At 37.5% G+C, this 17,808-nt stretch overlaps 1 protein-coding gene across 2 annotated transcripts in view; it reads left to right on the top strand.

Annotated features, from left to right (window-relative positions):
* Positions 1–17,808, top strand: part of LOC110158841 (ecto-NOX disulfide-thiol exchanger 2-like) — a 75,530-nt gene that overhangs the window by 24,518 nt on the left and 33,204 nt on the right. For both annotated transcript variants that reach the window (XM_055159432.1, XM_055159433.1), the window contains exon 2: positions 477–614. In XM_055159432.1, coding sequence (XP_055015407.1) covers positions 477–614 — 138 coding nt within the window. The remainder of the gene's footprint in view (positions 1–476; positions 615–17,808) is intronic.

Here is a 17,808-nt window from a genome sequence, read left to right on the forward strand (position 1 = left end):
TATGACAAAATAAAAACTACGACACACCACCAGGCGAAGTTATAGACCAGATCTGTGGAGAGGCCAGCCCTCTCCCAGTAACAAAGCATGTTTTTCAAGGTAATTATGAGTGAAAAAAAAAAAAAAAAACTCTTTTACAAGTTGGAGACAAGCATTTGCAGGACATTCCACCTGATAAGTTACAAAGTGCACCTTTTAAGAGTTGATGAAAACAAAAAGCACTGAAATTTATAGTTGAATCTTCCAAACGCTTTTCGTGCAATACTTTAACAGCAACCAAGACATTTTTACACATATCTGATGGACTGCAAAAACATCATCTGATAAATCTTATAGGGAGAGTACAAATCGATCCAAATTTGTGACCCAGCCCTATTGTATGCTGGCTTGGTATCCCCTGTGCCCTTTCAATATAAAATCAAAAACTACCTTCTGCACTCACATCATCAATAATGTTCTTTCTGTTTTCTGTACAGGACTCAACTCTCTGCCCTTTGACCCCACAACCAGCTCAGATCCTCTGCAGTTCAACAGTTCCCTGGTGAACGAGTGTCCTCCTTTAGAGAACGCAGCAGAGAACAGCAAGAAGAGGAAGAGGTCCACTCTGCCCACAGGTATATATTTACCAAAAAAAAAGAAAAAAAAATAGGAAAAAGATGTATGTTAGGCTTTAAAGATATAGGCTTGCAATTCTGTGCTGACAAACTAAGTCCAGTCTTTCCTATTGCACTAGACCTGGGAATCTGTTCTTTGTAGAAAAAAATGGAATAGACAAATGACATGGAAGAACAACTTTGTCTGGAAGAAAGTACAAAAATATAGGAAGTAGCCGTTAGTAATAAAAAGAACACCTTTATCAATAGCATCAAAATGGACAATTACATCCAAAATGGAGGAACTATTTATGCACAACTAGTGATTTTTATGTAATTTAGAAAGGTTTTGGCCTTTGTTAAAGGGACAGTCTGGAATTTTGGACACAGGACCTTATTTACAAGTTAGCCAGAGTGTGGGAGACGTGTGGAGACACTTTTTGAAATATTTCATCCAGTCCTTGTATATGCAGAGGTCGCTGGTGCTAGGCTAGTGCATGTCAATAGTTAGCCTGCCACTAAAAACAGTCTTACCCACTTCACAAAACACCTGAAGCAAATCTATTATTATGACAGACTGTCGATGTGAATGTCTGTGTCAATAGAATAATTTTAGAAGTAAAACTAACCTTGCATTTGAAGGATTTATGTCTGAGCAGCAGCAGCGAATTGTACTTCCTGATAGAAAGCTCGGCAGTGGCGGATTGATATCACCTAGCACCTATCTTACCGGCAAAGTAAAATGCTGCTGCTGAGAAAATATTCCTTTGCAATGCAAGGTTAGTTTTATTTCAAACATTATTCTAACAACACAGACATTTACCTCGACAGTCTGGCGTAATAATAGATTTGCTTCAGGTGCTTTGTGGAGTGGGTAAGACTGTTTTTAGTGGCAGGATAACTATGGCCATTGACATGCACTAGCCTAGCACCAGCAACTTCTGCAAATACAAGGACTGGATGGAATATTTAAAAAAGTGTCTCCACACGTCTCCAACACTCTGGCTCACTAGGAAATGAAGTCCCATGTCCAAAATTCCAGACTGTCCCTTTAACATTATGGTTGCGAGGTTGTAATTTATGTCACATGTATTAGTGAAATGAGTAGTGGAACCTGACATATGCACTTTAAGGGGTGATTCTTATGTCCCTATAGTAGAAGAATGCATTTTGAGAAAACAGCCTTTGAAGTTACAATGTCTCAATTAAATCAAGTGAATTCAAAGAAATAATAAAACATCTTAAAGTGCAGATTGGAATATGCTGTGGTTTCCAGGTGAAAGCTTATATGTAGATAAGAGAGTAAACTGGCCAAGTAGAGTCTCACCTTATTAAACAGATTTTAAACCTGAATGTCCATCATGACGCATAGGAAGTATTTCTGCAGAGAAGAGCTTTGAAGCAGCTCCCGGGGTGGTGCCACTATAGAGTTTATTTTTTGTTGTTGTTTTCAATTAAACTGCCATGTCCTGAGGCGCTGTCTGTCTGGCCTGTTTGCGGAGGTCAGTAGCAGCAGAAAGCGCCTGCTCAGCTCCGATTGTGTACCGTCTGTTTCCATGCCAACAGCAGCTGTCCGTCAAACCTTTAAAGCCCCTCTGTTCTTCCGCTGTTTACACCTAACAGCAGTTACCATAATTATAAAGGACCAAGACCTTTCCATAAAGAAGAAGCAACTAATGAATTGCTTTTTAAATCCAAATGAAGCGGTAATTAAAGAGGTTGTTATGTTCCTTATTTGAAGCTGTTTTAATTGAGAATAGATTAATACTTGCTGTGAAGAATCATACATCTTCATTCTAATTAGTTAATTATTTTCATCAGTACTTGACAATTAACCTCAAATTGCAGAACTATATCAAAATGTTTATAACAAATCATTGAGTTAGTGTTACTTATTTAGTGCTTATAGGAGTACAATTGATTGCACAACTGTTTAAAGTTGCACTGTGTTACTTTTCTGATGTAGGGTCTGGAAATTATTATTCTGCCTTGGATGTTCCACACTATAGCATTAAACATCCACTAAGCATTTATTCCATTACAAGTGTTTTTATTCTTTAAAAAATACCTTGAAAACCCTTTTGTGAACAGACCTACCTCTCCACTGATGGAACTTGGAGTTAGAGAAGTTTAATGTCACTCTGTGGAACATTTCAGACAGAGCAATAACATCCCCATGGAGACAAAGAGGCCCTCTACCAGAAAAGTTACACAATGCATTTTTAACATTACACTCACAGTAGTTTTGTGATCCTTTCTCTTTTCAGTTTCATTCGGTGATAATGTCCTGTAGAGTGTAAAATCTTACAAAGTAGGATAATCAAAAGTATTGATTTCTTAGATACTAATTTGTACTGGTATCGAAGATATCAATACAAAATCCTAAAATGGGACAAAATATGACCTTTCTGTTTTAGAATGGTCTCAAATTGTTTATAAGAGACTTTTTATTATCAGCGCTACTGAAGCACATGATATTATTTTATATACTGCTCTCATCCTGTGTTGAAAATTAAATTATACTGTCTCAAAAAAGTGTGTTTTCATTATCACGATAGTAACATTGGCATGGAATAGGAGTAGGTTGTCAAAAGTATTGAAAATCAGATACTAATCAATAGTAAATCAAAACTAGATAATCTTTTGAACGAAAGTATTAATACTGCAAAAGAAAAAAAAGATCCTGTTAGAGAAAAGTTTTAGTATAATTTTGAGCTTCATCAGAATAAATATAAGACCTTACATTAAGATAAAGAAAGTATTTTGTATATTAGATTAACATGTTACTAAAAAAAAATGTGCATGTTTTACCATCATTGTAGTATCATAATCCTTAACAAGTACTGTGTGTTCCTTAGTATCAAAACTGAGTTTGAAATGTTTATATTAGCAGTAGAACTAACAGGGCAAAATCAGCACACTTGTGTTTTTTATGTGATTGCTGCTGAAGAGGCCCACGCTCCTTTTCAAATGCATTCATGTGTGGAATTAGTTAGCAGTGATTAGAGCTAATTTGTACCTTGAGTAGAGGAACTGTATGTTTGCTCTTTGTTGTGGCAGGGAGAAAAAGACATGTTTGAACACAATGAAAGTTCCATGAATCTTTAATAAATGCTCCCCTCTCACAAATGTACCTGCTGTGTCTTGGGCTGTGACACTGTTTAATCTCAGCATCAAAGCTATGACCTTTATCTTATGTATGCTGGTTTTGCTACACAAACCTGAGTGCTTTAAACTATCAGTCAATCCCATTTTTTGACATCTTATAATAAAATATTGTTTATGCTTTAAACATACTGAAAATTAATATTGAAGCTATTAAATATGAGGTGCCCACAAGACTTCTCCAGACCATCTTTACTTCATCACACCATGATAAATCAGCGGCCTATTTATTACAAATGTATTATTTATCAAGCCATTCAATACTGTAATTTCACAGTTAATAACCAGAGCGGTTCTCATCAAACAACAAAATCTATAATGCTCATAAAAGAAATTTCAATTGTTTTTATGCAAGCTACAAGCAGCGTACAACTTTAGCAGCAGCTTTGGTTCTGACTAGGGATGAATAGATATGAATATTAGCGACAATCCTGAAAAGTTGCAGGATTGAGTATTGGGACTATGATACTGGTTAAGCAAATATCCTGACTGGACAATAGAACGATTCATAATGCTTCAACTTCATTCATAAGAAGCGGTTTAGTAATTGTGTGAAGAACAAATAAGAGTTACATAACACAATTGGATCTTTTGTGTAATAAGTTAACTGTGTTTTAAGGGAATAAGTGCCATTTTTCCATCCTTACACTGGTTAACAGTCAATATCAAGTATCAGCAGATCTTTAGTTCTGGCAAAATGTGCACGACAACATCCAGTTCATGCCAAAGAATGAACCCAGTTACAATTCAAGCCATGCCAAGCCACACATTCAACAACTGAACTACTTCCAGTCCAATTTATTTTTATTTATGTAGCACATTTTACCAACACAAAGCTGCACAAAGCAAACACATCAGTAAATACATTGCACTGCTGAATAAGTCAAAAACAGTCATTCAAAGCATTAAACTACATCTCCAGACCAGCTTTAATCTCAAAAACCTCTCCATAAAGCATGTAAGCACACAGATGGAAAGTGCCTATCTTTTGGTGAGGCCTCCTCTGGACTGTCTCTGTCCTAACATGCAGCATCTACAACAAGCAAAGTAATATTATAAACAATGTGAATCTAAAGTGGTCAGGTTTTGACATGTGCAAAGGGACAGATAGATATTTGTAGACTCAGTCAGGGATTTATAAGTCCCTTTAGTGCTGTGGTATTCTCTGGACTCACTTGGTGCCCAGTGCTTTTAAATGTCTTAATTGTTTGTTTTAGGCTGGATGTGACTACTGTGTGAAGACAGCCTGTTATCTGACTAGGCCTACATGTGGCTTGGAGATGGAAGGTGGTGTAATAAACTTAAACCTGTGGAGAAACTTCTGCTTTAGAGTTTGAATTGATCAAAACAAATCCAAAATGAGTAGTTTATGAGTGTTGGTTGAAGCTATTTCTGAATGCTCCTTGTCATTTTTAAGAAAGGTATCTAGCTTCAGCATGGTGCACCCAGATCAGGAAGTCACTGGAATGGCTCAACCAATAGGAGACAGTCCAGTGGAAAGAGGATGGGGCTTTCCCAGCAGCAGGTGCAGTGTTTGTGAATGTTCTCATAAGTGTAATATATATTACATTTGATGACATAAACTTTCACAATAACACTTGTCTCCCAGTGAATGCATTTTATCATGTTGCTGAAACTTGACATGACTGTAGACATTTGAATAATGCAGTCACGCATGATCAAATCCCACATTCTTGTATTCTGCTCTTGTCCACAAAAACACATTTAAGTGATTTATCAAACATGTCAGGAATATTGGCAGCCTTAATTTAAAACACAGAAATTCTGTTTTGTGTTGACAAGAGACATTACTGAGAAGTTTTTGTATTTGTCAATCTTCATGATTGATGATAGAAACTCTGTTGTGTAAAACCAAAACTGAGTGAACCAGTGAGACTTTCCTTTGGTGCTGTGAGTTCATTTGTCGGGGTTATTTTTCAACTGAACTAAAACCATGTGTCAAGGGCAGCTGAAATGTTACGATTTCATTTCTAAGAAAGGCATCCTGGGATCTCAATGGTGCTACGACAAATAAAAGCCAAATAGAACATGTCAGTCTTCACTTTGATATATGGACTGTTTTGTCTCTGCAAGAGGAAATGTGTTTCTGCCAGATAAGTCTGATACAATAATAATCTCTCCACCTGTCCTCGGTGTTAGGAAGAACGCTTGAAAAGCATTTACTTACAGAATACCGAATACTTGCATTAAAATGTATTTTGTAACATATACAGCGTCCAACCAGGATGTACTGTGCATCTGAATACTTCTGCATGAAAAATGACTACAATGAATTTCTTTGATTTTGGGAAAATATAATTGCATTTTGAACATCCCCAATGAAAGAGTAACTGTATCAGAATACAGTTACTCAAAATGAGTATTCTGAGTATTTATTTAGTTACTCTCCAACACTTGCTGGAACCTCACTGCATGCCTTATACACTGACTAATTTCCGTCGATCCATAGCAGATGTTAGGTGTACTTTAGTTCGCAGGGATTAATGGATTTGAGCATTAAAAATGTAAGATAATTTTCATCAGTGAGAGGACAGTAAATAATGTAACAGGCTACTTCAGCTGTCAGAACTGGGAGCCCATGGAGATATGAGGATCAGTGTGTGTTAGTCCTGTGGAGATCTCTAGTCACATTTCAGTCTTTATAACACAGACAAGCATGTGGCTAGCCACAACATATCAGATTATGTGTAGATTAAGTATTAAAGGCACTGTACCTGATTTTTACTGTCTTAAAAACAATTAGTTCATTTTAAATTGGTTCCAGTGGTCCAAAGTTCTTCCTCACTTACCTTTTATTCCAAGAGTTATTAAGTGCAACTTTTAGAGGTCAAAGCAGTGTGTTGCAGTCTGGTAATGCTAACAACTAGCAGCCTAATTGTGTACTTCCTGATTATAAGACAATAAAAAGCATTATAATTTGATGCAGACATTACACAGTGGATTTATTTCGACCTCAAGAGCTGCTTATACACATTTTGCTCAAATACTTGGAACAAAGTCAGGTACAGCACCTGTAAGTCTTCACAATTGTATGTACAGACTAAAGATGTACGGATTGCGGTTACAACCGCGGTATCCGCGGTTAATCCGCGGGTCGGGCGGATGACGTGATGAAAAATTATATTTTAATTAAATTCGGGCGGGTGGCGGTTTAACTACTAAAAAAAAAAAAAAAAAGTTATTGTTAGTATTGTTACCTACATTTGAAAAGACGAGTCTCATTGTCTATGCTTGTAGTATGAAGTGTACGTCATATCCTTAATTAGCCCATTTGACCTCGTTTTTATGTTCTGAAGGTTAAGGTTGTGTTGGGTTATTGATAGCCTAAGGTTTACGAGGCACATATTATATGCAGTTTATTTTATTATTTCTAATTTATTTCAGCTGTTTGCCAACACGTAAGTGGCTATAGGGCCATATTTATTTAGTTATGCATATTTTTTCTTGCCTATTTCAATTGGAATATAAAGAGGGCATTGCCTGATTTCAATAAAGGTTCATCTGGATGAGATGATCTGTCTATTTTGTTTCGATATCAGTTATATTTTAAAACACGCAGACATTATAGCGTAGACTGCCACTCGGGGTTTTTAAAACTTAAAGAAAGACCGATGGAGTGAGGCTATGACTTTGAAATAACATCGGGCAATGGCAGAATGTTCAGAATGTAACAACATCCAACACGAAGGCAAGAAGGTTCAAAAATAGTCTAGTCGGAAAACGTTGTCAATTAATTAGCTGCGCAAGAACAAGGTAAGTTTGGGGTTGTTGCGGACAATTAAGAATGCGAACATACACGCTGAGCGAATTTTGGAATGAATGAGCTATAGAGTTTGCATTTTTATCGAGGCTCCGTAGTTTGTTTGCTGTATGATTGTTCTAAACTCTAAAATCAATCGGCGGATGGCGGGCGGGTGCGGTTTTGAAAACCTTCGGTGCAAAATGGATAGAGGGCGGATGATGAGTTTTGTGTCACGGTTGCGGATGAAAAAATAGCCCATCCGCGCATCTCTAGTACAGACAGGCTGGTGTCTTAGTAATGTATATGAAATAAATAAGTAAAAATGACTTTAATTTAAAATCTTAATGTCAATAAGTAATTTTCATATCAGATCGATTTCATTTTTTAAAAATTATTATTATTATTTATGCTGATTGTATAATTTGGGTTTAGACTAATTCCCGTGCAGTTGAATTGCTTCTTATTAATTCAGATAAATGTAGCTGCCAGTTGAGTAGTTTTACCCAAATTATCTTGAAACCAGTCCATTCTTTCAAGGAAGTACTATCATCAAAGTCTAACATTCATTTAAGTCTTTTTTTTTTTTTTTTTTTTTTAAGTGTATAACCTTTTTGTTGTTCTTCTTCTATCAGAACATAATAGTCCACTTGTCTCCACTTCTACACAAGGAGATTGACAACACCCCTGGATCTGCATATAATTAAAGCACAAAAATAGCACATTTTAATTGCGACTGTATAGAAAGTGCACTGCTTTACATACACTCAAGAGAGAGTAACATATCTTGACTTTTTCTTGAGGAAAGGTCTATGTGGGCAAAACAATCTGAGCACTAAATACAGAAACTGCAACTCCAAAGTATCCTCCAAAAACTCTACCATCCCATTCTTGGAGGTCTGGAGGTTTCTAGTAGAGCCCGACCGATATATATCAGCTGGCCGATATTATTGGCCGATATGGGCACCTGGAGACATATCGGCTATCGGCCGATATGCTTGCTGATATGGGCCGATATTTCACGTGGGCATGTTATACCTCGTTATAAAGCTTAGACTCTCTACATTAAGTTTATTTAATCAATTTTTTTACAGACAGATAAATGTCCTAATATGTGGCTCCGCATCAGTATTTATCTGCGGTGTAATTTGTCTGTGTCTGTGTCCACTGTCCCTGAACACACCCCCAGAGTCACGTCACTTCACTCACGTGCTATTGTTTACAGCGGTGCGCAACACTGAGATTATTTTTCTTTTTACGGACAATCGGTTTGAGTCTGGATTAAAAGGACTTTTATTAGTGCAGACTTGTGATGTGAGGAGGAGCCTGTGTGAGCGGTGAGTGTTGGAAATACATCGACTTTGAAGCTAGTTTTGGCTATTTGTTATTAGCGATTAGCTGCTGTAGCTCCCGCACATAAACAGACTGTTTTCTATTGGCCTATTGTAAAGTGACTGTATTGGCCGTATATTTGCTACTGGACCTGCATTGATATGTAAATGAGCTGTGAATAGACGTGTGAATGATCCACATTTATGCATATAATTAATTACCGCGGCGCACGGCTAAAGGCTAATAGCGGTAGTTTATTTACTAGCAAGGAGTTATGGGTCGGTCACGATCGAAGCGGCTCTTTGAAGCGAACAACGGGAGCATGTTTCTTATTGGGAGCCGTGTTTTCTCTTTTTCTCAGTTTTTCTCTTCAAGCCGCTTTTAGACCCGTAGTTTGACAGCAGCAGCGGCTGAAAACAAAACTTTCAGAAATCTGCGTGTGCATAGGATAAAAAAAAAAAAGTGCATATTTGGCTGCAGTTCAGCATAAAATGAATAAACCAGGACTAATCTTGGGCTCGAGTGAGGAGATCGAGTCCCGACACTCAGTCCTGGTTCAGTTCTGGTTTAGTCCTGTTTTACACATGGTTTAAATCTGTTTTAGTCCTGGTTTTGTCCTTTTTCAGTCCTGGTTCAGTTTTGTTTTAGTCCTGCTTGCAACAAAACAATCTCTAGAGTCGCTTGGGAGCCGAAAGAGCCAGTTGCTTTAGTGAGCCAAGCCAAAAGAGCCGGTTCTCCAAAAAAAAAAAAAAAAAACTGGAATACCCATCACTAGTAGCTAGAATGTGATGCAAAAATGCCATTAGGCCAATCTACTGTATGTAAATATGACGTAAAGAGTCAGATTAACAATAAATGTTTCCTAAATAAACCCAATTTAGAATCCACTAGAGCCAAACCTAAGTTTTTTAAACAATTCAAGATTTACAGTGAATTTTTACATCACTAAATATATCGGTGATTACATCGGCTATCGGCAGCTCCAACTCCCATTATATCAGTTTCATATCGGCCACAACAAAATCCATATCGGTCAGGCTCTAGTTTCTAAGGTGTAACTACTTCAACATTTGAAAATTGTATAACTAAAGGCTCCTATTATGCTATTTTCTGATCAGTGTTATAATGTTGTTTCCTCATCACAAACATACCCAGAGCAGTGTTTTCCTGCATATTTGGCTGAATTCTTATTTGGCTTATACAGGTAGTGATCCACTGTATTTTTAAACGCCATACACCTTCACTAGAACCGCTTCATGGCATCACAAGGTGGAACAGAGCATTTTGAGCTTTGGAGATGTAGACAGACTACAGTAATATAGGACCTTTAATAGTATGTTTTGTTTTGGGTTTTTTTTTGTATTTTAGAATGGGCTGGAGGTGCACAGGATTTTGTTGTTGCTTTTTTTTTAAAGCATTTGACCACCATCATCTTGAATAGACTAGAGAAAATAACCAGGATGAAGAGGTGTGTCCAGATAAACCCATATCAGGTTCACTGAACTGTTGACATTTCCTGGTTCTAATTGTAACACTGATAAGATTCTGCCTGTAATGGTCCTTTGCAGAAAAGGGTCTTCAGCCTGCCATAGAAGCATCAGTGTGACGGGAGAGAAAATCCCTTCATCTGATGTATTTTAAAAAGAGTAAAACGCAGTAGCTGGTCCACATGCACCTCTTTTGGCTTTCAAGGTTAAAACATATGATCTCCTATGTGAAGTCTGTGAAATATAAAACAAAGTGAAGCACCAACACAACAGTGCGGCGCATCCACAGACTCTGGTCCCTCTTCTGTTCATGTTTCAAACAAAAAGAAGCAGTTTTTGAAGAAGCTCTCTGCCCGGTTTACCTCGTTCCTCGTGTCAAGTTGTCCTTCAGACTTCAATAGACACATGGGCGTAGTCTTTGTTAAACAGAAGAGATACAAGGTCACGTATAGTGGACATGGGCTGTTTGGATCAAACTCTGCACTAAAGGGATAAAGTGCCTTACTGTTTACAAGGCTTAGGGATTACTGGGCAAATTTATTCCTTTTTATTCACCTATAGATCACCCAAGAACCTTTTTGCCCTCAAAGATGAGCTTTACCAAGAATGGGACTAGAAATAGTACTTTATGCTAGTATTGGCACATATAGAAATAACTATATTTTATCTTTACTTCATTGTTTTTTGTTTTGTTTTATTAAAGTGACATTTACAATCCAAAAAAAAATTATAAAATGAAAAAAATCTAATATGGATTTCTACTCTCAAAATTAGAGTGACCAGAATTTCAAAATCAAAAACTTGGATATTTTTTGGTGGTTGGTAATAGTAAAATTGTGAAACTAGTGCATAATTAAGGAAAATTGTTATGCAGAAACAATTCATGATTAGCATGTGAGCCAGTATAGTCACATTTTCTTTGTGTTTTTGTTGGGGTTTTTTGCAGATATTTTGTATTTTACCTAAACAAATCAGAATTTATGCCTCTCTTCACTGTTGGCAGGTATCAAATTGGTCAAAAATAGGGACAACTGGAACATTTCTTTTATAAAACTGGGACAAATCACTGGTTTTGGATAAATCTGCTGGGACAGGGGACACAGGGCTCAAAACTGGGACTGTCCTGTAAATAGGGACATCTGGTCACCCTAGTCAAGATAGTCTGACCCTTTGGGAAACACTATTCTTGTTATCATATGGAAGCAAAAAAGAAAGAAAAAAAATATATAAGTTAAGCAAATTTTTCTAGGCTCGGTCATCGTTGTGCTTCTAACGTTCAGGTAGATTTGGCCAAACGATTTGACATTTCATTTTAAGACTTTTTCAGTGTGTTTGTGTAAATCCATGGGACAGATAGTACTATATATCATAGTATAAGTAGCTCTTGAGGTCTTAATAAGTCTACTGTGTGTTTTCGGTATGTAATTTTGAAGTATTTATTGTAGGATTATCAAGCAGGTGTTAGCATGCTAGTTTTTATTACTGTCAGTACAAAACTCCGCCTTGGTCTGTGGCAGAAAGAGCTTGTAAACTCATCGTTGTGAATAATTAGAATGTTCGTAATGCATAAGGTGAGTGAGGACTAACTTAAAGACCACTGCCTATTTAAAATGAACTAGTTTGGTTTTTTCACATTTTTAGGACAGTAAAAATCAGGAACAAATCAGGTTTCCATATACTGCAGGGTAATTTGTGTGTAATTGAGAAAGTTCTTCATATTTTATGAGCCACTGTGGTGATAGGGCTGGATTATTCCGAGCACACTCCTAGATGTGTTCCCTTCAGCTCCACATCAACCTGACGGCTCCAGGAGGACAGTGAGGAGGAGGAGGAAGGAAGAGTTGTAATATATGTTTATTAAAAATAGAAACAGCTGAAGTTTTCTTAATTTTATGTCTTTTTTGTTGTTGTTTTTGTCTGCAATGGTGCTTTCTTATTGTTTCCCATTAATAGAGGAGACACTTTGTTTGTTTGTTTGTTTGCTTTATTCTGTTTAATCAGTACAGGCGATAAATAACTTTTATACTATTATAAAAATTAAAATATGGACTGCTAGTGTCAAGATAGTCTGAACCTGTGGGAAAAACTATTCTGTTATCAAATGGACGCAATTATATTCCACAGTAGTCAATGTCAAATGTAAGTGCCTCTACTCCAAACTTAACTCTTCACAGCACTTTTCACACCACAGCTAGTATTCTGTTTGTTCTTCTCCATGTGGACTCTCTCCTTGCTTTCTTTGCCCGAGTCTCCTCATTAGTCCTATAAGCTGCAGGCTTCTACTCAGCACGTTCTATCGATCCAGGTCTTACCATGTGGTACTTTGGCTTCTTGTTCGGCTCTCCAGAGAGTTTCATCTGGACACTGTTATGGAGGATGGAGCTAATAGGTAAACACTTGGATGTGCAAGTGTAAGTGTGATTATTTGAGAGGTTTTAGCCAATACTTATCCAGTTTACAGTGCTCAAAGGCCCTTGAATGTTTGTACGCTTTTTGCTTAATCACTTTACTCTTGTATTTAAGTGGCTGTACCTGATTTCTCTAGCCTGATGCATCAGCCGACCTTACTTCATTTCACTTCGTACAAACCGCCTGACCTTAGATTTCCAATGAGATTCATTTGGTCTTCCAATATTCTATGTTATTAGGTTCTTTTTTTCAGACCTAGAGTGTTATTTCATACCTGACAGTTTCGACTGCTCACTAGCGTCTTCCTCAGAGTGGTCACGTGATGTTGCTGTGACGTGTCTAGTCAGCTGATTTAAACATCACGTGACCACTCTGAGGAAGACATTAGTGAGCAGTCAAAACTGTCAGGTATGAAAAAACACTCTAGGTCTGAAAAAAAGAACCTAATAACATAGCCTTAGATTTCGTTCGCTTGGCAGTAGGCGGGTACTTTTTATCATTTAACCAATCGCTGCTATTTGGTCGTGACGTATGTAATGCGCCACTAACGGGGCAAACTGGTAGATTAAGCTTTTCCCAAATCCTGTACGAAGAAGGGCAATAACGCCCTTGATGAAATCGATCGATGTTCTACAGGCTAATGTGATACCTGCATTATTTTGTCAGTTCATAGGTCTTTTATTCAGTTCTCCTGTACAAAACTATGAACAGAATCAATTTAAACATAAATTGCAAAGCTCTCAATTGTAATGTTGTAATATATTTCAGAAATTGTTCAGTTTTATTGTAAAAGCAGAGCAGCTTTTGAGGTCAAAATTAGACTGCTGTGTGTGCTCTCCATCTAATTATATTGTTTTTTTTTATCATGGAATTAGGAAGTGAGCTGTTAGAATGCTAGTTCTTGTCACCAATAATGTGAAAAAACTCACCTCTGGCTCTGGAAAGTTGTACTCTGAATGCATCAGGTAAGTGAGGAATAACTTTGACACTGGAAAGCCTTTCAAGTGAACTAGTTTAAGGCTAAGGACAGATGATTTGGAACTTGAACTGCTTTTAATAGAGACTTTGGGGCTGAAGGCGGCCATGTTGGTGTGGGCAGTGAAACCATTTAGTGCTGTGTGTGAAGCTGTCAGCTCAGAGGATCAACCAAACTGTCTTGTTTTTGACACACATTGCAATATGGTACCTCTTTTAAGTATTTATTTTATTTCACAGCAAAAAGGAATGACTCTAGGTATAGGGCTTCAATTGCCTAGTTGTCCTTTGTTTTATGATTGTCTATTCTACTCTATGAAATGTTGTGGGGGTTTTTTGTAATTTGAGGCATGATTGGAAAGATAAACTATATTTTTGTATTGTTGACACTTTTTTCCTAATGAGCTGCAGATTTTCAGTTTTGTTAAAGCATCTGCTCTTGGGTTGTTGTTTTTAAATGTATTTCTTGAGGCAAGTAGAACACAGTGCAAACTCTGTAAATATCTGAAGCAACAAATTGTACAACTGTTTTCTATTTTGCAATAGCACATCAATTTACATGTTCAAATTTAAATTATGTTCTTGAATGGAGTGTATGGCATTAGTCTACTTCAGATTTAGTCTCAAACTATTTCCCTGTGTCTCATATTACAGTTTACTGTACCTTTCATTTATACACCATTGTAGTTGTGTTAAGATTGATTAAACATTCCTTACGCTTGGTTACATGATCATGTAAGAGGGCTAAAGGGTGCCTGATATGTAGAATTGGATTAGTTAAGTTCGTATTTAAAACAGGACTCACGTGGCCTTTGAGAGTAAGAAGCTTTGACTAGAAAAAGAGCAACACTCAAGTTGAGAAACATTAACAATTCAATATATTCAAAATATATTCTGTCTTCATTAATTTATTATTTGATAATTAGTTAAAACAATGCTTTGGAAGAAATTCTTTTCATTACATGGACCCATATCGGGAAATTGGAAATCACTTTCATCAAAGCAAATTGTGGTTTATGAATATTCATTGACCAAGTAAAACAAATGAAATACGCAAATAAGTCATCAATAAAATTTTGAGTGAATGTGGGATGAAGCAGTAGTCTACTCTTGGCTGGGGTCTAAAGATACAACTGTCTAAAAGTCGTCACACCCTACAGGATAATTTTCCCAATTTAGGCTGCAATTTGTTTCTCCCTGAGTTCGAGGAGGCGTGACCCAACTGTGTGTGTTCTGTCAGATTGTAACCACCAAACATCAGCAACACTACAGTAACAGCCAATAAAACAGAGTCAGGGGCAGACGGAGTGATGGACACAGAGGCGTAATATACAAACTCTGGAAATAGCGAAAATAGGCAATTTGCTTAGTCACTTCTTGTCAGATAAACTGTAGCATTTTCATTCATATTAGCCATAGAAGTTGTCCTCCTCAAATAATGACACCCTGTCCACAAAACAATGCTATTAATTCAGTTTGGCGCATTCTTTAAAAGTAAAAAGGTGAGAGTAGTTCCTCACGTGTGTGTCACATGTACGGGCTCTAGGAGTCAAATTGGCTATTGGCCTAAATCTAGCCAATATGGGTCGATGGCCATGTTATACCTCATTATAAAGCTTAGACTCTCTATATTATTTCCATTTAATGTCCTAAAGGTCCATCTAGGAATGTTATAATCTGCTTCTCATGTGCTAACCTTTACCTGAACGTTATGTTGTGAACACTGGGGGGAAAAAATTTAGTTTTTAGGCAAAACAAATGGCAAAACAAATTTTTATGAAATTGGTGGCTTAATACTGCAGGATTTCTTGGATCTATGGAGCCATGTGAGGGTGCAGCAGTTTGAGGTGGTAATACTTGGGCCAACTCCTGACCTGACACTGGTTTACACATGACACTTTGTCCTGGGTTTTCTCCTCGACTTTGTTCTGGACTTTGAGGTCCACTTTCTCTTAGACTTTGTCCATCTCCACCTTGTCCTGAACTTTGTTGTGCAGAGGAAAGTACTCCTGCTACTGGATCTGGATATTGTCCTCTCCCTCCTCCAGGACTTTGCTCTGGACCATGTCCTGGACTATTGGGACTTGAACCAGTACCTGTTCCTGAGGCCTCGTCTTTCTGCTGGATCATGTCCTGTGTCTTGTCTTGGGATCTGTCCTAATCTTGGCGCAGCCGAATTTTCAGGATTCTCTGGATGATTCTCCTCTCCACAATGTTGTTATTGTCCTTCATTTTCTGGACTGTGACTTTGTCAAGGACTTTCTCCAGGTCTAAGGTCTGGATTTGGTCCTGGAGCTTTTCATGGAGATCCCTCAGGACTTTCTCCATCACTATCTCAGTGACTTTGTCCTGGAGGTTCTTGCAGACCTTCTGGACCTTTCTGCCTCTTTAGCAGATGCTGGACTTCGACTTTTACTTTGTTCTGAGCTGTTTTTCTTAAAGTTCAGACTTTCCTTTCCTCACTGCAAAGATACAAGAATAAGATGTGGTACTGACAAGACAACAGCAGTTGTTTTTCTAATATATTTAGTCATAGTTTACAGCTGAACCTACCTTCCCAGTAACACGTCTCTGTAGCGTTTGGTGACTGGAGGATCACATTCCAGGTCAGAGGTCACCTCAGATGGGCACTGTCTCTTGTGTCTTCTCCTCTACACCTGGACAGACTCACGTTTGTCCAGAGGAGGAGCACAGTCAGGTCACTGCTGAAGTGACATTTAGTCCCTCTGTTCTGAGTGGAGTCTCCACTGCAGAAGGAAATAGTCGTCCTAAAAGATGTAGTGTCCTGTGTGTGAACACTGAAGACCCCAGACTGGAGCACATGATCTGGCTGTGGGAAGAGGAAAGACATCAGTCTTATAGACATCTAAAAATTGTGACCTCAGATCTGATTGGATTAGATTTCAGAATGCGATCTGATTGGATAATAGAAAAATAACATCTCAACAGCTCTAAATTTGTTGAGATTTTTTTTTTTTTTCTCAGGCCTTACATTGAGCACCACTGCTAACTGTCAGTCTGGTGTTTTCTTCTGTTTTTCTGTCTGTCCACAGATAGCCTTCAAGAACATTCAATAATTGCATGTGAAGAAGCTTGAGACTTCTGATCACCAGACCTTATCTCTCAGCTCAATACACATTGACTTCCATAGGATGGTTCTTTCCACTGAAGCCAAGGGTGACTTTTTAGCTCAAGGTTATGCTATGAACAAAAATCAAAGGCCTTTAGAGGTTGCTTCAAGGAACAGCATCTGTGAAAATATAATATAATGAATTCAAAGAACAAAGAATGAAAGTGTACAAGTGAACAAAGAGCAGGATGTGAAGGAGAGATGGAAAGAAGTATAAAAGGTGTGAGAGGGAATACAGGGTAAATGTGCATTTGACACATTTCTGTTTTTTTCTTCCTGTTTGGTGCGTTCTAATCTGTGGAACTTGATTTGGCCGGACTCCACTGTCAAAGAAAATACACTTGCTCCATGATTTTGTGGAGGGGTTTGATGTGCCTAGTGCAAACACGAGATGTATAACTGCTCTCATTTACTACAACAACTGCATCATTTGCAGGAGGTTTTGCATGACCATTTCAGATCTGTGCCCAATCTTAACCAGACGTGGGTCTAGACTGTAGGTCAACAGATTCAGACAATCTACTCACATTTAAATAAGCCTGTGCTATCCCATTGTACATGTTGACAGTATTCTTTTAATTTGTTTGTGATTAAATGTATGATTTTTTTTTTAGAAAAAAAAAACATTTGCTGATCTTATTTTTACAGAGTATATGCTAGTAGTACAGTAACCTTAGTGAGGGACATGTGGGTAGATGTGCATCCTGATAGAGCCAGTGGCAGAAAGAAAGAAATCAAGCTTTCCTGAATAGCTTTAGAATGATCTTGACACATAGACAACTATATGCCCATAGACCACTATGGAACCTACTTGGATGACTGAGGGATTACATAGATATAAAACCACATGGTAATATAAAAGAAACTACTATTATTTAATGTTGAGAATCACTATTGTCTAAATAGAGATGTGTGTGTCATCTCTCAGTCATTTTGTTTTTTGTTTTTTGTTTGTTT

The sequence above is a fragment of the Boleophthalmus pectinirostris genome, unplaced genomic scaffold, assembly GCF_026225935.1.
Source record: "Boleophthalmus pectinirostris isolate CB_2022bp ecotype Guang Dong unplaced genomic scaffold, ASM2622593v1 HiC_scaffold_23, whole genome shotgun sequence".
NCBI lineage: Eukaryota > Metazoa > Chordata > Actinopteri > Gobiiformes > Gobiidae > Boleophthalmus > Boleophthalmus pectinirostris.